General features: G+C 44.1%; 1 protein-coding gene across 2 annotated transcripts in view; it reads left to right on the plus strand.

The window, feature by feature from the left end:
• Positions 1–557: 557 nt before the first annotated feature.
• The window catches only part of LOC140728012 (uncharacterized), a 37,580-nt gene continuing 14,520 nt past the window's right edge, over positions 558–23,617 (plus strand). The window contains exon 1 of one of the 2 annotated variants that reach the window (XM_073046106.1): positions 558–2,873. In XM_073046106.1, coding sequence (XP_072902207.1) covers positions 2,786–2,873 — 88 coding nt within the window. In that variant the 5' untranslated portion in view covers positions 558–2,785. The remainder of the gene's footprint in view (positions 2,874–23,617) is intronic. The other variant, XM_073046115.1, reaches the window with a different exon arrangement.

Genomic DNA, 23,617 nt, shown 5'->3' on the forward strand with positions numbered 1-23,617 from the left:
GACCTGTTGGGTTCCTCCAGTAGTTTGTGTGTTGCTCCAGATTCCAGTGTCTGTTGTTTCTTGAGTCTCAAGAACAAAGATAATGAATGGCAGAGCCCTGGGGAATTTTCATGAACAGAGGACTGACTCATGGTGTACAAAACCAAGGATCCCTGAAGGTGGCAGCACAGATAGATAAAGTGGCCAACCTGATGGCATGAACATTGATTTCTCTAACTACCAGTGATTTTTTTTCTCCTCTGTTATCAGATGCCTTCTTCTTCAGCCTTTTCCACTGATCACTTCCCAGCTTCTCACTTCATCCCCCCTCGCTCACCCACCTGGCTTCACCTATCACCTTCTAGTTTGCACTTCTCCTTATTCTGACTTCTTCCTACTTCCCTTCTGGCCTGATGAAGGCTCTCAGCCCAAAATGTCGGCTTCCTTTCCATAGATGCTGTCTTATCTGCTGCATTTTTTGCTGTTACTCTGGATTTCCAGCATCTGCAGAATTTCTTTTGTGTTTACAATCTTGTCATTATCACTTTGTGGGAGTTTATTAGGTTTCCTGCTAAATAAAGTTTTCTGCACTTATTACAAGATAATAGATGTTTTGGACATTAGACATTCTGCGGATGCTGGAAATCTGGAGCAACACACATAAAATGCTGGAGAAACTCAGTAAGTCAGGCAGCATCTATGGAGGGGAACAAACAGTCGACATTTCAGGCCAAGATCCTTCATCAAGACCTAATGAAGGGTCTTGGCAAAAGTATTGTATGGATGTCTCAGGGTGTCTAAAAATCTTGAACGATAGTATATAGCTGCAAGCATTGAGTTTGTTAAGCATTTCTACAAGTCAGAGACTAAATACCCCTGTTAACAAAGTACAGTAGAAGCAATTGGCTTTGTCATTAATTATCCATCCATGTTAACTCGTTGATAATGGTTATGAACCTCTAATGTCATAGCATTTCAATCATCATGTGTAATTTCAGAGCTCAGTTGATTGGTCTGACAACTTAATGTGAAAAGCAGAGTGTTTGCTACATTCAATGTTTCTCGTCTGGGATATTAGAAGTGACAACCTTTGTTGGTAGGCAGTGAAAATATTCAGAAGTTAATGTGCTTAAATAATGTATCCTGTCAGAAAAAAAGCTATGAGATTAATGACAAAATAGTTGTTTCAGAATATGTTCAGTGCAGAAAAATCTCACATACTTCTTACTTCCCACATCATTTGGATAATCCTGATTTGCTTCTTTAGTGGGTGTAAAATATTTTATTGAACTTTTCAAGGAATCATCAATGTGTCTCACCATCTGGGACATGCCCACTTCTTGTAACTATCATTGGTGAGGAGGTACAGGAGCCTGAGGTCCCACACTCAATGATTCAGAAATAGCTTCTTTCCCTCTGTAATCAGGTTTCTGAACAGGTGGTGACAGGGGTAGATGGGTGGTTTGTTAGGTGGTCTATGACACATCTGCCAGACACCATTGTGTTTCGGGTTGATGACCTCCAAATTCGTAATATGATCCTGAATGCTCCTTCTCCTTGGATTAGAGATCAGTACAATACTCAATCAGAATTTGCTCTCACTGCAACATTCCCTGGGTACATCTCTGACAGTACAATACTCTGTCAGTATGACTGTCATTGGAATACTCCGTGGGTACATAGAACATAGAATAGTACAGGCCTTTTATCATCTTATACACTTCTATCAAGTCATCTCTCATCCTCCTTAGCCCCAAAGAGAAAAGCTCTAGCTCACTCAAACTATCCTCATAAGACATGATCTCCAATCCTGGCAGCATCCTGGTACATTTTCTCTGCACCCTTTCTAAAGCTTCCCCATCCTTCCTATAATGAGGCGACCAAAACTGAACACGGTACTCCAAGTATGATCTAACATTATCTCACTTCTCTTGAATTCAATCCCATGACAAATAAGGCCAACACACCATATGCCTTCTTAACCATCCTATCAACCTGCATGGCAACTTCGAGGGATCTACTGTCGTGGACATCAAGATCCCTCTGTTCCTCCCCACTGCTAAGAACCTTCCCACACTTTTCTGGATTGAACAACTCCAACAATACAGTGCACCAACAGAATGACCCTCTGTCACTGGAGCACTCTGTAGATACAACTCCAACAATGCAGCGCTCTTTTAATATTGCTCGTCTGACTGAGCAATGTTCCCTCAGTACAGCAATTCACTCAGGATCTATTATTGTTTCAGAAAAAATCATCAACAAAATCCTCTGCTGTAATGGCCAACAGTACTGGCCTCACTATCATAATATTTCTTTTCAGCCGAGCACTGGATGAAGGTTAAAACTAAAAGGGAACAAGGAACACTTTTGGTAAAATATTGATAGTGTACTGGGCTGCCATTCCTAGTGTGCACTTCATGCTAACAGTTCATTATCAGTCAGGACAATGTAAGTCAATCCATCTTTAGTCAGGCAGATTATATCCTGCTCATATGGCAACCGATCACAACACTGCACATCATTGTGTCTCTGCTGAAGCGGAGACGAGGTTAATGGGGGATAAAGTTGTACGGGTGTTGAGAAAACAGCTTGTCTGTTTGAACAACTTGCTCCAAGCAGCTGGACAATTCCCATTTGCTGCTTCTTCCCCCAGGTATAGTAACGACAGAGCAAGGCATCACCACTTTTATGAGGTTTTATTGAATATTTTTATTTGCCAAGTCAAATTCTTTGGGCCGATTCTTTTTCTCTGGCTGGCAAACCTGCCTATTTGCTGTGGCAGTCTGTTCTTGGAGCAGATTCAATGGGTTGTTCAAGTAGTACACAGACCCAACTGCAGGACTGTAACAGACCAAGCTCCAAACAGGAGAAGAATGGAGCCAGCAAACGTGGTAAGTACTTCTCTGTAGACAGATTTACTGGAGCTCACAGAGGCCAGTGATAAAACACACCAGCATTTTGTGCTTGCCATACATTTTTTGATATGTGTTGTTTATACAGTTTTGGACTGTTGTTAAAAGTCACCGTTGTAGTAATCTTTCAAAAAGATTCTCTTAAAAATGTTTTGTCCTGTCAAGTTTTGTTATTAACCAACTGCAATTAATAGATTATTAGGTTCCTTAATGTTGTTATAGGTGGGGTTGGTAATGGGGATAAGCTCCCTCTACCTATTAAATGCTCCTGATGGTGTTTGTCTCTGTTAACTAAGTCCAGCTCCTGGTCTTCATATGTGGCTACTAAGCCCAGCAGAGCTATTTCTACTTACAGAAGTGGCAAAGGCAGGTTACTGGCACCTTGAACTAAGTCACTTTGAGCAGATGGGGCTCGACAGCCATGTTTGGCAGCTCATCTAGCGGAAGGAAAACTGATCTCAAACCTATGACTTGTGGCTATACCCACTCATTGGGAAGGCTTCAGGAGCAAACCCCAAGGAAAAATTCAGAGCTAGAGTCCCTAAGGCAGTACTACATTGAGTTCAGTGCCGACTGGCAACTCCTATGACGCTGCTGGTGCCAAACTGTATTGGTCTGTTCTGTTCCTTGGATCCATTAGCTGCCATGGAGAGGGGGAGCCTGCTACATGGGCAACAGCTTGCTTTCCATATCATACTGCCTTGACTTGCGTATGGGTTTGCAGATCACATAGATAGCTGACACACAATATCCATGGCTGACCACGATTAACAGAGGTCCTGGCCTCACGTAGGATGAGCTGGGAAGAGGATGCAGAGGAGAGCTACAGGATGTTAACAAGACTGGAATGTCTTAGTTATGAGTAGAGATTGAATAAACTCAGATTCTTTGCTTCAGAACAGAGGAGGCTGAGAGGAGATTTAGGTGTATAAAATTATGGAAGGGCCTGGAGGGGTGAATAGAAAGGTCAAAAACAAAGCAGCACAGATTTGTTAGGATTAGAAAAGAAATGAGGACAGTTATTTTTTGAGTGAAATCAAATTTTTTTTTCATTTTTTTGTATGTTGAGGAATGGTACAATGAAAAGTTCAAAGTACATTAATTATCAAAGTAGGTATATATAAGCTTGAAATTCATCTTCTTACAAGCAGCGACCAAAACAAAGTAGCCCAATAGAACCTATTAAAAAAGACCATCAAACAGCCATGTGAGCAAAAAAAAAGAACAAATTGTGCAAACAATAAAAAGTAAACAGATAACACTTAGAACTAAAGTTCATGAAACTGTGAACTTCACAGCCACAAAGCCAGTTCATCATTGCAGCTAGTCCAGGAGTCCGTTAGTTGCAGGCCACAGGTCAAGTTTAGCGCGGAGATAGTAAACCTCATCTTGTAGCGAGCAGAACACTGGCCCATCCCATGCCTCTGGCCCTGACGCCTGACCTTTCAAATCTGGCCCTGTGCTTAAATAGGTCAAATATTAGCTTATTCCTTGGTCTCAGGCCGGGGCCCTGGCACTTCAATTTGGCTTCAAGTCCGCTCCAGTAATGGCCAAACATCAGCTCATTTCTTGCTCTCGGGTCCAGGCCCCGCTGCTTCGATTCAGCCTGTATCTGCCATGTTGCTGCGACTGTGCTGCACCCACAAGATTCCAGTTCGTCAAATCTCACAGAACACTGAAAAATGCCAGGTCATACAGGCAGTTCGAAAGTACAACTCTAAAAGGGAAGTTATAAGCTATTTACTGCAGTGATCATTGTCTAGAAAAAGGGTGATTACTGGAGTAGTTAGTAGATTTGTTTACTGCCGTGTCACCGCTGTGTCTCACCAGGTCCATCTTAAAATGGGGCAAAAACAGTTTAGCAGACTTGTAGGTACAGTCAATATTACACAACACAGTGATGAGAGAGAAAAAAGGTATGCAAAAACAAGGCATTAGCGCAATTAAAAAAGAACCACTTGACCTCAGTGGTTGGCAAGATGTCAGAGTACATTATTAAGGATGAAGTTTTGGGTTACTAGGAGGCACACAATAAAATACACAAAAGTCAGCCTTATTTCCTTCAGGATAAATGTTGAAATTCATAGAGGAAGCAACAGGCAGTATAGACAAAGGAGAATTAACAAACTTGTTTACTTTGATTTTTGGAAGGCCTTTGACAAGGTGCCGCACGTGAGGCTGCTAAACAAGAACACATGGTATTATAGGAGAGATACTAACATGGGTAAAAGATTTGCTGACTGGCATCAGGCAAAGAGTAGGGGAGAAAAAAGGGTCTTTTCTAATTAGCAACCAGTGATTACTGATATTCTGCCGGGGTTGGTGTTGGGTCCACGTACGTTTCACATTATATCTTAATGATTTGGATGATGTAATTGATTAAGGTTTATGCTCTTCATTCTCTCCACGGCAGAGCTATTGATATTGTCAGGAACACGGCCGGATGGACCCAAACGCAGGACGCAGACAAGTACTAGGGGGAGGACAGGATGGGGATGCCTTGGTGTTTAAGAGCTGGGGTTCAGGTCGATAGAGTGTCAGGCAGGCAGAGCGGAGCGGGCTCCCGGAGTTCGGGCAGGCAGAGCAGAGCAGGCTCCCGGAGTTCGAGTTCAGGCAGACAGGTCCCCGGGGTTCAGGCAGACGGGCTCCTGGGGTTCAGGTGGGCGGGTCCCCGGGGTTCAGGCGGGCGGAGCGGAGCGGGCTCCCTGAGTTCGAGTTCAGGTAGACAGGCTCCCGGGGTTAAGGCAGGCAGGCAGGCAGGCTCCCGGGGTTAAGGCAGGCAGGCAGACAGGCTCCCGGGGTTCAGGCGGGCAGGTCCCCGGGGTTCTGGCAGGTGGAGCGGAGCAGGCTCCCTGAGTTCGAGTTCAGGTAGACAGGCTCCCGGGGTTCAGGCGGGCAGGCAGACAGGTTCCCGGGGTTCAGGCGGGCAGGTCCCCAGGGTTCTGGCAGGCGGAGCGGAGCAGGCTCCCTGAGTTCGAGTTCAGGTAGACAGGCTCCCCAGGGTTCAGCCAGGCAGGTCCCCGGGGTTAAGGCAGGCAGGCAGACAGGTCCCCAGGGTTCAGGCGGGCAGGACCCTGGGGTTCAAGCGGGCGGAGCGGAGCAGGCTCCCTGAGTTCGAGTTCAGGTAGACAGGCTTCCGGAGTTCAGGCGGGCAGGCAGACAGGTCCCCGGGGTTCAGGTGGGCAGGTCCCCGGGGTTCTGGCAGGTGGAGCGGAGCAGGCTCCCTGAGTTCGAGTTCAGGTAGACAGGCTCCCGGGGTTCAGGCGGGCAGGCGGACAGGTCCCCGGGGTTCAGGCAGGCAGGCAGACAGACAGGCTCCCGGGGTTCAGGCAGGCAGGCAGACAGGTCTAGGTGGCTAGATAGGCTGGCGGAGAGCCTTCCCTGGGCGGGCCGCATATGTCCCGGGTAGGGCTGCCTCCCAGGTGGAAACACCGGAGGCCTGGGCATGATGCGGACCCCTAGGCGGGTGCGGGGCACAATCCCAGGGTTTGGGTGGAAGAGGAGGATGGGGCAGAACCCCCGCCCGGGCAGCGGCAGACTGGCTGGGCCTGCCCGACGGAGGCATGGGATAGGAACGGGCAGAACCCCCGCCCGGGCAGCGGCAGACCGGCTGGGCCTGCCCGACGGAGGCATGGGATAGGAACGGGCAGAACCCCCGCCCGGGCAGCGGCAGACCGGCTGGGCCTGCCTGACGGAGGCATGGGATAGGAATGGGAAGAACCCCCGCCCGGGCAGCGGCAGACTGGCTGGGCCTGCCCGACGGAGGCAAGGGATAGGAACGGGCAGAACCCCCGCCCGGGCAGCGGCAGACTGGCTGGGCCTGCCCGACGGAGGCAAGGGATAGGAACGGGCAGAACCCCCGCCCGGGCAGCGGCAGACCGGCTGGGCCTGCCTGACGGAGGCATGGGATAGGAATGGGAAGAACCCCCGCCCGGGCAGCGGCAGACTGGCTGGGCCTGCCCGACGGAGGCAAGGGATAGGAACGGGCAGAACCCCCGCCCGGGCAGCGGCAGACTGGCTGGGCCTGCCCGACGGAGGCAAGGGATAGGAACGGGCAGAACCCCCGCCCGGGCAGCGGCAGACCGGCTGGGCCTGCCCGACGGAGGCAAGGGATAGGAACGGGCAGAACCCCCGCCCGGGCAGCGGCAGACCGGCTGGGCCTGCCCGACGGAGGCAAGGGATAGGAACGGGCAGAACCCCTGCCCGGGCAGCGGCAGACCGGCTGGGCCTGCCCGACGGAGGCAAGGGATAGGAATGGGAAGAACCCCCACCCGGGCAGCGGCAGACCGGCTGGGCCTGCCCGACAGAGGCATGGGATAGGAATGGGCATAGGTTCAGGGTGACCAACACAATAGTCATTATAACAGGAAAATCGGGAAAGGCCGGCAGACAACGCGAGCGCGCGAACAACACAAACGAGCGGAGTAGCAGGACCAGCGCATGGGAAGAAAGGTGGGGGAGAGGACTAACCTGGCAGTACTGGTACGGGGCAGAGAAGCACGATGAAGAGTAGATCTGAGCCCGGGCAGGATAACAGAATGCAGAGAAGAGCTCAGAGCCAGCGGAGAACAGGAAACAGAACAAAACGACCACCCGTCTGGTCCCAGTCCCAAGGCCCCTTATAAGCACCTGCAGCACAATGAGTCACAGGTGTGCCTCCTTGAGCCAGGAGGGTCCTAACTAGTTCACGGGTGACGGGAGGGACAACTGCAGGACCCGGAGTCCGGAGCCCTCGGACCGGATCAAGACCCAGTACGCGGATTCCGGACCGGACCAGACCCTGACAGATATGCAATGGAGAGCGGTTGATCTGCATCTTCCTGAGGTCCACAATCATCTCTTCTGTCATGTCCACGTTGTTGCTCTCACACTATTTGACAAGTCTCTCTGCTCTGTATACCAGCTTATCATTGATGCCGATGAGGCCAACCACTGTTGAATCATCAGCAAACTTGATGATGCGGTTTGAGCTGGATCTGGCAGTGCAGCCATGAGTCAGCAGCGTGAACAGCAGTGGGCTGAGCCCACAGCCCTGCGGGGCACCAATGATCAGTGTGATGAGCTTGAAATATTGCTGCCAATTCATACTGTCTGGAGTCTTTTGGTCAAAAAGTCCAAGATCCAGTTACGGGGGTGGGGGGGCGTTGAGTCCCAATGACAATAGCTTACCCATCAGCCTCTGAGGGATGATTGTATTAAACGCTGAGCTGAAGTTGACAAACAATATTCTGGCGTATGAGGCATAATTTTCCAGCAGGGACAGGCTGAAGTGGAGGGCTGAGGCTATGGCTTCATGAATGGACTGGTTTGAGCGGTAGCCTAACTGGAAAGGGTCCAATGTAGCTATAAGGTAGGATCCATACCAGCTGGTCAAAGCACTTCATGATTATTAAGGTCAGGGACACTGGGCGGTAAGTTACCATCGCTCTCTTTGGTACCAGACTAATGGTGCTGCCTTAAACCTGAAGAAACAGTGGACTGTTGCAAAAAGGTGTTAAAGAGGTCCATTAAGACCTCTTTTAGCTGAGCCACTCAGCACCTGACCAGAAATGGGTATGTTGCCTGGCTCCACAGCTTTGTGCAGGTTTACCCTGGCTAGGATCCTCCTCGCCTCGGCTGCACCCAGGCAGAGTGCCTGTTCCTCACGGGGAGAGAGGGTTTCCTGATGTCACATAATTCATTGCATCAAATCATGCATAGAAGGTATTCAGCCTGTCAGGGAGGTGTCACTGTTGTTGACGCGCTGGGTGGACTTGTAACCTGTTATGATTTGTATACCTTGCCACATGCGCTGTGTGTCCCTGGTGTCACAAAAGTGACTGAATTTTCTGTGAGTACTCATGGTTTGCCTTCCTGGTGGCATAGGAGAGCATGGCTCTTGTTGACCTTAGAGCCAGACCCACCAATATCTTAATGACTCTTGGAGTTGATCAAGCAAGTCACCCAGTTCTGGAACAATCAGGGTGGACAATAACTTCCAGCTTTCCAAATGCTTTTCGCACCAGGTGAACAAATATTTAAGAGAACTTTTTTAACAATAGTCAGTATTGTAACATAGGAAATGCTACAGCTAAATTTCATAGAGTCTCTGGAGATCGGCTCTTCAGCACAACCTGTCCATGCCAACTGCATTGCCTGCAAGCTGTCTCATCTGCCCATGTTTGGCCCATAGCCTTCTATGTACCTACCTTTCCACAGAAAAGTATCACAAATAGCACAAGATAATCACGAGCTTAGATCCCAATCCCAATGTTTAGTACATAATTAACATTACTTTTCTTTATATTTTTAGTGATACTGGTTCAGACATAAATAATGGCTCTCCTGCTCTTCAAAACAATGTCATTTTATTTTATATTTCCATTTGATAAGTCAGTTGGTTTAATGTCACACTTAAAAGAAAATCCTTCCCACACTGCAGAATCCTTTTCTAATTCAACAAGATTTTTCATGATTTTTGCTGGAGTCTCTGGAATGGAAATTTGAATCCACAACTTCCTGACTGGGGCCAATGGACTGGAACCCACTGAGTCACAGATACTGACTCGGACATGATAATCCTGAAGAGAATCTGAATGGTGAGATAAAGATCACTGACTACAGAGAAGATGACATTAAACAAGGTGTAAACAGATTTTGGAAAATATCCCCATTATTCATTGTGGAAGCAGATCACAGAATAAATTCTCTATGTAAGGAAATAGGGATAGGTGAGAGAGGAAGGAATGGAGGAACAGCAACAGTTCACTCAACGTGAAATAAGATATGAAGATGTGGTGAGGGAAATTGAGGAATACTAAACTAAAATTAATCAGGAGCAACAAACATCTGCTGGAGGGACTAAGTGGGTCAAGCAGCATCTGAGGAAGGAAAGGATTCCAGCTGCCACCTGTAAGGAGTTTTATGTTCTCGCTGTGACTGTGTGGGTTTCCTCCAGATGCTCTGGTTTCTTTCCACAATCCAAAGACAAACCAGTTAACAGGTTAATTGTTCATTGTAAATTGTCCTGTGATTACGCATGGAGTAAATCTAGGGGTGGGCGGGGGGGGGGGGGGGGGGGGGTTGCTGGGTAGCACAGCTGGAAGAAGGAAGGGCTTGTTCCGCATTGTATTTCAATAAATAAATAAAAATAAATTGGCTGCCTCCATCTATCACCCACATGCTTCTGTCTCCCAACTCTACCTATCCCCCTCCCTTCACTGGCACAACCTGCCTATCATCTTAGACCCCTGCCCAGTCCACCAATCGTTTCTGGTCCTGTCTTGCCATTTCCTCTCCCCTTTCAGTCCTGCTACACGGTTTTGACCCAAAACATCAACATTTCCTCCCCACCCCACAGATACTGCTTGACCCACTGAGTTCATCCAGAAGATTGTATTTTTGCTCTAATTTTGCATCTCTAGAACAAATTGTGGACGGCAAACAGTCATCCCCATAAATATATTTTCCTCATGCAATGTACAATCCATTTCTATTATAAATTAGTTTCAAGCATGACTTCACTTAAACTGTATATTAAGAGGGAGTCAGTTTTATCAGCTCTAATATATACTGAAACTTGAAGCATATATTTTAGTAATAGTTTTTTTATTGCTCCATTATTGGCAGCCATGCCTTCAGCTGTCTAAGCCCTGAAGAATAATGAAGGTAAATCACACTGACAGTATTTCCAGAGAAAATTCTGCCTGTTTTCCTCCTGTTGATATTCACTGCCTGGCTTTCAGACCTCTTCAAAAAGAAATAGGAGCGGGAGCACCAGCATGGTTGAGTTGAGCTGGAGGGACCGTTTCCATGTTGGGTAACTCTGTGAGGAGGCTCCCTGTTCCCTCAAACATGCAACCATTCAATGTGATCATTGCTGATCTACCCGGGGCTCCTCAATTTCAGTTCCCCCAAACCTTTGATTCTCTGATCTTATCTGCTTCTGGCAGTAAATACCCCCATCCAGCCTCCACAAACATTAGGGGGAGAGAATTATAGAGATACCCCACAGTTGGTGAAACAAAATTTCCATACACTATGTTTTAAATAACCAGCCCCTTTGTCTATAGTTATGCCCACTTGTTCAGATTCTTTCGTGAGTAGAGATGTCTCAACATTGACCTTGTCATGCTTACTCAGGATATCTTATGTTTCAATAAGATCACCTTTATTCTTCTAAACTGCAAAGAATGCAGGTTTAATTTTTTTAACCAGTCGTAATAAAGGCAAACATCTCATCTTTGGAATTTATTAAGTGAATGTCTCCTGAACATGAACCATGACCTTAGATTTGTAGCATTGGGAAGTGAAAACATTGCCTGATGTCACTATATACATCTGTGATGGAGGCGGTGTACCAGGGCATTAATGTTTAGCAACATACTTCTATTGTTCAAAGGTCTAGTTTTAGATGTTACAGCACTCTGGTATTTTCAGATACAGTTTAGGGTTACTGGAACGTAGAACACAGAATATGTTCACAATGTTGTGTTGACCTTTTAGCCTACAAGATCAATTTAAACCTTCCCTTCCACGTAGCCCCCTCCACCTCATTCATGTGTCTATCTAAGGGTTCTTTAAATGTCCCTAATATATCTGTCTCATCATGGTACACCTACAATGTCTATCTGCACTACCCTTTCTCGGTACGTAATTATAACACTATATTCTGCATTCTATTACTGTTCTTCCCTTGTACTATCTCAATGTACTTATGTTTTAAAATGATCTGTATCAACGGCTTGCAAAACAAAGTTTTCCCTGTACCTCAGTACTTGTGACAATAAATCAATTCCAATTTCAACCTGTACATGGGTTAGTCAGTAGCAAGTAGGTGAACAGGTGAAGGAGAACCCCAAAGGATTCTACAAATATATGAAGTGCAAAAGGATAGTAAGGGACAAAATTAGACCACTGGAAGATCAGCCTAGTCATCTAATCATGGAGCTGAAAGAGATGGGGGAGATTGTAAACAGATTTTTTGCATCTGTATTTATTTAAGAGCTGGACAAAGAGTCTATAAAACTGAGGCAAAATGGTACCGAGGTCATGGACCATGCTGAGATCACAGAAGAGGAGGTGCTTGCTGCCTTGAGTCAAATAAATCCCCAAGGCCTAATAAGGTGTCCCCTCAGACCCTGTGAGAGGCTCGTGCAGAAAATGCAGGGGCCCTGACAGAAGTATTAAAATGTCCTTAACCACAGGTAAATTTCCAGAGGTCTGGAGGATAGTAAATGTTGGTCCGTTGTTCAAGAAAGGCTCTAAGAATAAGCCGGGAAATTATAGGCCAGTGAGCCTGATGTCTGTAGTGGGTAAATTATTGGAAAGCATTCTAAGGAACAAGATACATAAGTATTTGTGTATAGGCATAGCTCAAATATCATCTATAAGTTTGCTGACAATACAACTATTGTTGGTAGAATCTCAGGTGGTGATGAGAGGGCATACAGGAGTGAGATATACTAACTAGTGGAGCGGTGCTGCAGCAACAACCTGGCACTCAACATCATTTGCATGTCAACAAATGCACTCAAAAACTTCTATGGTTGTACCATGGAGAGCATTCTGACAGGCTGGATCACTGTCTGGTATGGAGGGGCTACTGCACAGGACCAAAAGAAGCTGCAGAAGTTTGTAAATCTAGTCAGCTCCATCTTTGGTACTAGCCTACAAAGTATCCAGGACATCTTTCAGGAGCGGTGTTTCAGAAAGGCAGTGTCCATTACTAAGGACCTCCAGCACCCAGGGCATGTCCTTTACTCACTGTTACCATCAGGTAGGAGATACAGAAGCCTGAAGGCACACACTCAGTGATTCAGGAACAGCTTCTTCCCCTCTGCCATCCGATTCCTAAATGGACATTGAAGCTTTGGACACTTTCTGACTTTAAAAAAAAATACAGTATTTCTATTTTGGCACATTTTTAAAAATCTATTCAATATACATAATTGATTTACTTGTTTATTTATTATCATTCTTATTTTATTTATCACTATATTTTTTTCTCTTCTTGATTGCGTATTGCATTGAACTGCTGCTGCTAAGTTAACAAATTTCACATCACATGCCGGTGATAATAAACCTGATTCTAATACAGTACATAGACAGGATTAAAGATAGTCAACATGCCTTTGTGCATGCTAGGTAGTGGTTAACCAATCTTATAGAACTTTTCGTGGAGGCTACCAGGAAAGCTGATGAAAGAAAGGCAGAGGATGTTATGTACATGGATTTTCACAAAGTCCTGCATGGAAGGTTCAATCTCATGACTTTCAGGATGAAGTAGTGAGTTGGATTCAATGTTGGCTTAGTGGGAACAGCCTAAGACTGGTAGTAGATTGTTGCCTCTCTGACTGAAGGCATGTGACTAGTGTGCCACAGGGGTCAGTGCTGTGTCCATTATTGCTTGTCATCTACATCAATGATTTAGATAATAATGTGGTAAACTGGATCAGCAAATTTGCTGATGCAACAAGATTGGGTCCACAGTAGACAGCAAGGAAGGCTCTCAAAGCTTTCAACTTAATCTGGACCAGCTAGAAAAATGTCAGATGGAAATGAATGCAGACAAGTGTGAGATGTTGTACTTTGGGAGGACAAACCAGGATAGGATATACATGGTTAAGCTTGGGGACTGAGGAGTGCAATAGAACATATGGGTTCTGGGAATACAAATCCATGCTTCCTTGAAAGAGGCATCACTGGTAGAAGAGTGTCGTAAAGAGAGCCTTTGGCATATTGGCATTCATAAATCAGAGTACTGAGTACAGGAGTTGGGAAGTTATGTTTAAGTTGTATAAGATGTTGGTGACACCAAATTTGGAGCCTTTTTGTAGCTCTAGTCACTTACCTACAAGAAAGATTTAATAAGATTGATAGAATACAAAGAAAATTTACAAGGATGTTGTCAGGTCTTGAGGACCTGAGTTATAGGGAAAGGTTGAATAGGTTAGGACTTCTTTTTCCCACGGAGCATAGGAGGATGAGGGGAGATTTGATAGAGGTATGCAAAATTATGAGGGGTATAAATAGGATAAATGCAAGCAGGCTTTTTGCACTGAGGTTTGGTGAGACTACAATTGGACATCATAGGTTAAAGGTGAAATGTGAAATGTTTAAGGGAAACCTGAGGGAGAACTTCTTTACTCAAAGGGAGGTGCAAGTGTGGAATGAGATGCCAGTAGAAGAGCTGGATGCTGGTTCAATTGCACGAATTAGGAGAAATTTGGATAAGTGCATGGATGGGAAAGGTATGGTCCAAGTACAGGTCAGTGGGACTAAGCAGAATAACAATTTGGTATGAACTAGTTGGGCCAAAGGACCTGTTTCAGTGCTGTAGTGTTGTGTGACTTTGAGTTTATGACTAATATTGGAGTCATAAGATTACCAGCAACAATGGCTTTCTCCCATAAAGGAGATTCTTAACTCTTAACACTTAACATTAAGTAGCAATATCACCACTGTTTGTCCCACCATCAACAACCTGGGGGGGTGGGGGGTGGAGTTAACCATTGACCAAAGACTCAACTGGACTAGCCATATAAATATACTGTGGTGACAAGACCTATCAGAAGCTGGGTATTCTGCAGTGAGTGACTCAGTGCTTGATAGCCCTAAGCATTTCCTCAACTACAAGGCACAAGTTAGGAGCATGATGGAATATTATCCACTGGCCTGGTTGAGTGTTCCTCCAATGACATTTGACAAGCTCAACACCAGGACAAAGCGGCCCTCTCATTTAGAACCCTAGTAACCAACCTTAAGTATATACAAACATTTGTATAACCTTTACCACCAGCACACAATGGCTGCAGTATGTACCAACTACAAAATATACTGCAGGTACTCACCCACCCGACTCCAAAAGCATAGTCCAAACGTGTGTTTTTACTGTAAAGCAGGACATGGGAATACCATCACTCATAGGTTCCACCAAGTCACACATTGTCCTGATATGGAAATATATCATTGATCGTTCATCATAGCTGGGTTGAAACCCTGGAACTTTCTTCTTAGCAGCACCAGAAGGCTATCTTCACTACAGAGACTTAAGCAGTTCAAGAAGGTGTCTCACCACCACTTTCTCAAAGCATGGGCAATTAAGTGATGTGTAAGAAATGCTGGCCTTGCCTATGAGATCCTGATCCTAAACCCCACAATCACCTCAAGTTCCAGTTCCCAAAACTGTGATAACCACATCCAATTCCTTGACATTCTCACTCAGCACCAGCCAAACATTGCTGATTTATCTAGCATTCAAAGTGCTAGTCTGATTACTCCCTCAATTTCTCCACCACCATCACAATGCAGTTCAGGTCCATGGGCAACCGGCTATCTGAAGCCAACCTTGGAAAGCAGTAGTAGGAGACATATTTACCAGTTTGGAAATGTGCAGTGATTAATCAGTTATACTAACACACTGACTAATGTGTATTAGGACTTAGATTCAAATATCTGGTTACTGATGTCAGGGTGCCATATAGTATGGAAATGGGCCATTCAGCTCAAATGGTCCATGCCAACCAAGATGCCAATCTAAGCTGGTTCCATTTGCTGGCATTAGGCCCATATCCCTCTAAACCTTTCCTATTCACGTACCTGTCCATGTATCTTTTAAATGATGTCAATGTACCTGGTCAACCACTTCCTCTGGCAGCTGATCCCATATTCTGAGCACCATCTACATGATGAAGTTGCCCTTCAGGTTTCCATTAAGTCTCTCCCCTCTGACCGTAAACCTATTCCCTAAAGATCTTGATTTCCTGACCCTGGGAAAAAGACTGAGTGCATGCACCCTTTCTGCCTCTCACAAAATTACACACCTTTATAAGATCACTCCTTATTTTCCTTCTCTATAAATCAATCCCTCAAGTTCCAGCAACAACCTTGTAATTTTTTTCTTTACTCTTTCCAACTTAATGGCAGCAGAGTGACAAAAACTAAACACAGTAGTCCACGTGCAGCCTCACTGCATTGCCTACACCACTGACGAAGACAGAATACTGGGAGCTTAGTGACATTATCATGACTACATCCTTTTCCTGAATGTCAACAAAAGAACAAACCATTGACTTCAGAAAGGGTGTTGCACATGCTCCTGTCTGCATCAGCAGTGTCAAAGTTGAGAGCTTCAAGTTCTTATGTAGGTGTGAACATTACTAACAGCCTGTCTGAGTTGAATTACATCGATGTCAGAGCCAAGAGAGCTTACCAACGCCTCTACTTCCTCAGAAGGCTTAAAACCTCAACATGCCCCAATCGACTCTTAACAATTTTTATTGATGCACCGTAAAAAAAATTGTCTGGGTGCATAATGGCAACTGCTTTGCACATAAGATACTGCAGAAAGTTATTTACACAGCTCAGTACCTAATGGAAACCAGCCTCTCTTCCATGGACTCTGTCTATACTTCTTGCTGCTTCAGTAAAACAGCCAGCATAATTGAAGACCCCACTCACACAGGACATTCTCTCTTCCATCAAAGAAGATACAAAAGCCTGAAAGCACATAGCACCAGGCTTAAGGACAGTTTCTATCCCACTGTTATCAAGACTCTTGGACAGACCTCTTGTCTGATAAAATGGACTCTGGGCCTCATAATCTATCTAGTTATGATCTTGCTCTTTATTGTTTACCAAAGATGCACTCTTTCAGTAGATGTTACACTTTATTCTGCCTTGTTATTGTTTTACCTTAATCTAGCGCAATGCACTGTGTAAAAATTTGATCTGTATAATCAATATGCAAGACAAACTTTTCACTGTATCTTGGTGCATGTGACAATACCAATACATGTGACATTACCAATAATAGACCAATACCACTTTTTACCCATCATGTAACATCTTTTGTTCGAAGAACTATGAAATACATTTAATTGAAAATAGGTACTTTTCTACAAAAAAATGATATATCTCAAATTTCATAATACTGTCAAAGCTTTTTGCTTGCATAGATAGAGAGTTTAATATTGGCTAGGCTCCAGAGAATTACCCCTATTCTGCTTCAAAATAATGCCCTTGAGATATATTACTACTTTTAGCAAGGCTGCAACCTAATCTGTTGTGAATTTCCTATTTGTATTTCAACATTTATGTCTTAATTTGGATTTTATAAGAGAGAAGGAGGACCTGGCTTAGTATAAAAAGACAGCAGAAACACACACGTTTCTTGTTTGGACTGAGGGGCAAAACTTAACAGCCAAGAATTTATGGTTTGAGTCCTGATGGAAAGTCACACATGTAATATTAGCCGGTCTCTTTCTAATAACCTGGTGTATATTTCAAGATCTTAAAAAAATCACCAGTACACTTTAATTCGATCTATTGCATCTGGCAGCAGAATTAATTGGATGATCTGGTAGTTTCCTAATTTCAGTGAGGGTTCTTAATTTATTTTGTGAAATCAAGCACTTTAAAATGGACCTTTGAGCATTGCTTCTTGACAAATGTGTGACCTTTACTGGTTTGTTACAACTATAATAAAGAGGATCTGATTCCAGAAAGGAGGTCTTCCATTAGATCACATTACACAATGAATTATTCAGTCTCTCGCTCTCCCTCTCAAAGAACTGCTGTAATTTAATTTGAAAATTCTGATTCCCTATGAACAAAAATCAGACATTTTTGTCTTCCATTGCCCTAACCAAAGGGATCAGAGATCATACGATCTTCATAATGACGCCTCTGCAGAATCTGTTTGCAGTGGAGTCTTTGCACAAACGCTACTGTCCTACTCTTCCCCCGCCTCAGCCTTTATCTTAATGTAACATAATATGCACTTTCTGTTTCAGATCCTGCCACATTCACCTGCATAATCTAGACTAAATACTGAAGAATGGTTACAACTTTGAGGTCCCTGTGTCCTCCAATTCTGCTTTCTGGCATATTCCCAATCATTACACCATTGTTGATCATCCTTTAGCATTTTAGGGGAAAAGTCTGAAAATACCTTCCTAAACTTATTTATTCCTTAAAACCACTACCCTTGCCCTAACCATTGTGCTTCCCCCTAATGTTCTCAGTAACAATTATTTTGTACACTGTGGCCATTTTATTAGGAACACCTGCTCATTAAAGCAAATACCTATTCAGCCAATCATGTGGCAGCAACTCAATGCATAAAAGTATACAGACATGGTCAGTAGGTTCAGTGTTGTAAAGACCAAACATTAGAATGGGGGAAAATGTGACTTTGACCATGGAATGATTGTTGGTGCCAGATTGGGTGGTTTGAGTGTCTCAGAGTCTGCTGATCTTCTGGGACAGAGAATGGTGTGAAAAACAAGAACATTCAGTTCTGTGGCTAAAAACGCCTTGTCAATAACAGAGGTCAGGACAGAATGGCCAGACTGGTTCAAGCTGACGGGAAGGCGAGAGTAAATCAAATAACCATGTTACAACTGTGATGTGCAGAAGAGCACCTCTGAACAGACAACATGTCGGACCTTGAAGTAGATAGGCTACAGCAGCAGAAAACCACAAACATATAGAAATACACTCAGTGGCCACTTTATTAGGTACCTTTTGTAGCTAAGGCAATATGAATTATAGAATCATAGTGTTAGAATGAGAAAAGACCCTTCAGCCCAATGTGTCCATGTTGACCAAGGTACCCATCACAACCAGCCTGGGATGCCACATTGACACATATAACCATATAACAATTACAGCACAGAAACAGGCCATCTCGGCCCTTCTAATCCGTGCCGAGCGCTTACTCTCACCTAGTCCCACTGACTTGCACTCAGCCCATAACCCTCCATTCCTTTCCTGTCCATATACCTATCCAATTTTTTTTTCAATGACAATATCAAACCTGCCTCTACCACTTCTACTGGAAGCTCATTCCACACAGCTACCACTCTCTGAGTAAAGAAGTTCTCCCTCATGTTACCCCTAAACTTTTGTCCCCTAACTCTCAACTGATGTCCTCTTGTTTGAATCTCCCCTACCCTCAATGGAAAAGCCTATCCACGTCAACTCTATCTATCCCCCTCATTATTTTAAATACCTCTATCAAGTCCCCCCTCAACCTTCTATGCTCCAAAGAATAAAGACCTAACTTGTTCAACCTTTCTCTGTAACTGAGATGCTGAAACCCAGGTAACATTCTAGTAAATCTCCTCTGTACTCTCTCTATTTTGTTGACATCTTTCCTATAATTCGGTGACCAGAACTGTACACAATACTCCAAATTTGGCCTCACCAATGCCTTGTACAATTTTAACATTACATCCCAACTCCTATACTCAATGCTCTGATTTATAAAGGCCAGCATACCAAAAGCTTTCTTCACCACCCCATCCACATGAGATTTTACTTTCAGGGAACTATGCACCATTATTCCTAGATCACTCTGTTCTACTGCGCTCTTCAATGCCCTACCATTTACCATGTATGTCCTATTTTGATTAGTCCTACCAAAATGTAGCACCTCACACTTATCAGCATTAAACTCCATCTGCCATCTTTCAGCCCACTCTTCTAACTGGCCTAAATCTTTCTGCAAGCTTTGAAAACCTACTTCATTATCCACAACGCCACCTATCTTAGTATCATCTGCAGTCGTGAAACGCCACTGTCACCGAAAGCAACGTCCAACAATTTCAACCCTCTGTCTGCTGAACGCAGCGCCTATGTGCTCAGCTCTGAAAGGTGGTCTGCCGCCATTTGAGCATAATCCATGCCCAAAAGGACAGCACCTCTGAAGGACCTGGAAAGGCAGTCATCCACAAGGTTGTACTTCCCCGCGACATGCTGGATGTCCATGGTGAACTCTGAAATAAAAGAAAGATGTTGCTCCTGTCGAGCAGACCAAGGTTCAGAGACCTTAGCCATGGTGAATGTTAGGGGCTTATGATCCACAAAAGCCATTAATGAACAGCTCTCTAGGAGAAAACAAATATGCCGCACTGCCAAGTACAAGCCAAGAAGCTCACGGTTGAACGTGCTGTACTTGCACTTGTGTGGATGAAGCTGATGCCTATAAAAGGTGAGACGCTGCCAAATGCCGTTAACCAACTGCTTATACAGCGCGCCGACCGCACTATCTGACACATCCGTGGTGACAGCGATCAGTGTGTCTAGGAGGGAATGCACCAGCAGCATTGCATTAGACAATGCCTGCTTAGTGTCTGAGAATGCCTTGAACCTTTCCTCTGTCCAGCCCACAACATGCTTGGTCATGTTGTTCTTAAGGGCCTTGTAGAGGCCCTACAGTGAGACCTTGTAGAGACCTTGTATAGTGTCTGAGGAAATCGACCATGGGCAGTCTAAACTGGCACTTCACTGGGTTGACGATAAGACCCTGCTGCCTAAGCCGTTGGAAAAGAGTTCTCAAGTGTAAGAGATGTTCACCCCTAGAAGAGCTGACTACCAAAATGTCATCTAGGCTAACAAACAGGACTGGAAAATCGCTGAGAACACTGTCCATGAGGCACTGAAAGGTCTGGGCTGCTTTTTCAGCCCAAATGGCATTCGAAGGAACTCAAGCAAACCAAACGGTATAATAACAGTGGTTTCAGGAACATCACTCAGGTGGACAGGGACCTGGTGATAACCATGAATGATGTCCAACTTCGAGAAAATAATTTTTCCTGCCAGGTTGGCAGTGAAATCCTGGACGCGTGGGATCGGGTATCAGTCAGGGGTCGTGGCGTCTGAGGTGGTGGTAATCACCACATGGATGCCACTCACCCCCCAGTTTTCATACGATGTGGAGAGGGGAAGCTCACGGACTGCTGGTCCACCTGACAATGCTCAGGTGCTCCATGGCATCAAACTCAGCCCTGGAAATGACCAGCCGGCTGGGGTTGAGGCACCTGGCATAAATGGGTGGGTCGGTAGTGAGGGTATGGCGCTCTGCCCCATGTTTAGTAGTGGAGGAGGAGAAGGTGGGCTCAGCCATGTATCCTTCCTGGGAACTTCGCTGCCTTTGCTGCCATCTCGTGCCACATGGCTTCCAGATCCGCTTTCAAGCTTCTCGATTCAGACCCTCTGAGGAACATGGATACTCAGTTTCAATTGACTACTTCTCCCATCAATTTCTATGTGTCATGCTTTCATTCCGCTATCCCCAACAGGATCCCACCACCAAGCACATCTTCACCACAACCCCCAACTTTCTGCTATCGCTCCCTATGCAAATTCCTTGTCTAATTGTCCCTCCCCATTGATCTCCCTCCTAGTATTTATCCTTGCAAGTGGAACAAGTGATACACCTACCCCTACACCTCCTCCCTCACTACCATTCAGGGCCCCAAACAGTCCTTCCAGGGGAGGCAACACTTCACCTGTAAGTTTGTTGGGTCATCTACTGTATCTGGTGTTCCCAGTGTGGCCTCTTGTACATTGGTGGGACCTGAAGTAGATTGGGAGACCTTCTTGCCAAGCACCAATGCTCAGTCCATGAGAAAAAGTGGGATCTCCCAGTGGTCACCCATTTTACTTCTACTTCCCCTTCTCATTCTAGCATCTCAGTCCATGCCTCCTCTACTGCCACGGTGAGGCCACACTCAGGTTGGAGGAGCAGCATCTCATACTCCAACCTGATGGCAAGAACATTGATTTCTTAAACTTCCATCAATGGCCCTTCCCCTCTCCTTCACCATTTCCCATTCTGATTTCCCTTGTTCTTCTTCCACTCCTCCCATCACCTTCTTGCTCAGACTTCTCATCTTTTTTCCAGTCCCAATGAAGGGCCTTGGCCCAAAATGTTGATTGTTTTACTCTTTTCCATAGATACTGCCTGGCGTATTGAGTTCTTCCAGCATTTTATGTGTGTGGCTCAAATATATCAGTATTAGTTTTGTTATTTTATTATTGTCATATGTACCAAAATACAGTGAAGAGCTTGTCTTTCACATTGTTTATAAATATCAAATCATTACACAATGCATTGAGCTAGAAAAGATGAAACAAGAGCAATGCAGAATAAAGTGTAAAAGCTACTGAAAGAGTACAGTGGACGTAAAAGATAAAGTGGAATATCATAACAAGGTAGACTGTGAGGCCAGGAAACTATTTTATCATACAAGAGGTCCATTCAAGAGTCTGATATCTGATAGCATTAGTCCCGTTTCCCAGTATTGGAGTCCACATGTCACTTTTCTGCTCAATTTAATTTGGATAAATATGAGGCTATCCAATTTTTTTCTAAAACCAACAAGGCAGTGTGGGAATTTAGTGAATTTCCAATTCTCAGGTTCTTCTATGAGCCCAAAAATGAGTGAAAACTTGTTGCTTCACAGTCTTTTGTTTTAAAGTTTAAGCAAAGGAACAGATAAAGAGCATGTGAACTGGAGCCAAAGACAAGAATAAAGAGCAAAGATGATGATTTTTGAAGAGCCTGACACTTTTATACTCAGATAAGACAAATTCCTTGGCTAAGGAAGGACCAGTCAAAAGATTCACAGTCACAGCACGAGTCATGTGCTAATACATAGCCAATGAAAAATGAAGATGTGACTAACTGTTATGTAACTGCTACACTGCTTTTCTGCCAGCAGGTGGAGACAAACACCACATATTGTGAAAATATACGCTTTAAAAATACATATTGTGTGTTGGGAAACTACAATTTTAGTCTTGCATTAACTCAACTAATACCTTAGCAAAATAATTAAAAATCTGATTCCAGTATCAGATAATTATCTAGATCAGGGGTGGCCAACCTTTTACATTCCATGCGTCAATTTTTTCATACACAAGTTCAGATGCACCATACAACTCTTGTACCCCCATTCAATTCTTGTAAAAATATATTAATATAGATGTATTTAGCATTTTTACATGATATATTGATTTAATATAAAACTGAGATAAACATTAATTACCTTAATGAGACTTTTGAGTCTGTTTTGATTTCGCCAAGCTTTTAACGTTTGGAGTTAAATTAGTTACTGAGAGCAGCAGAGTATTCTTCAAATTTGAATCATTCAATCGCGACCTCGTTTTGTTTTTAATCAATTTCATGGCTGAAAATGCTTGTTCACATCTGTACATTGTTCCGAAATGACAGATATAACTCTGGGCAAATTTTCTTAGTTCTGGAAGATGTTCACAGGGTAATGATCGCCAGAAATTAATCATATCAGAAACATTTGGGACTGTGGGAAGTTCATCAAATTTCATGTTCAATAATGAATTTGTTTTCAAGTCAATAAGTTCCATTTGTATGTTGGTAGGCATCTTCATGATCTTTTGTTCACTAAGTGAAAATGGGTTTATAAATGCAAGTATGCAGTCTTCCTCTTTAGCAAAATCACGAAAATGACTTCCAAATGACTCTTGCAATAACCTGATTTTTTTTCAATATATTTTGTAAAATTGCCATTATCTTCAGCACATCACTCTGCTCTTTTAAGTGCGGAAACTGGCTCAAATCCTCATTTTCTAACTGAGAGGTGAACAGTTTTAACTTAATCTTGAATGCATTGATACCATTTACTAAACTAGGAAGCAATTTGTTCTTGCCCTGGAGTTTCAAATTTACATAATTGAGATAGATAGATAGATAGATAGATACTTTATTCATCCCCATGAGGAAATTCAACTTTTTTTCCAATGTCCCATACGCTTGTTGTAGCAAAACTAATAACATACAATACTTAACTCAGTAAAAAATATGATATGCATCTAAATCACTATCTCAAAAAGCATTAATAATAGCTTTTAAAAAGTTCTTAAGTCCTGGCGGTTGAATTGTAAAGCCTAATGGCATTGGGGAGTATTGACCTCTT

This window comes from Hemitrygon akajei, chromosome 1 (genome assembly GCF_048418815.1).
Source record: "Hemitrygon akajei chromosome 1, sHemAka1.3, whole genome shotgun sequence".
Taxonomy (NCBI): domain Eukaryota; kingdom Metazoa; phylum Chordata; class Chondrichthyes; order Myliobatiformes; family Dasyatidae; genus Hemitrygon; species Hemitrygon akajei.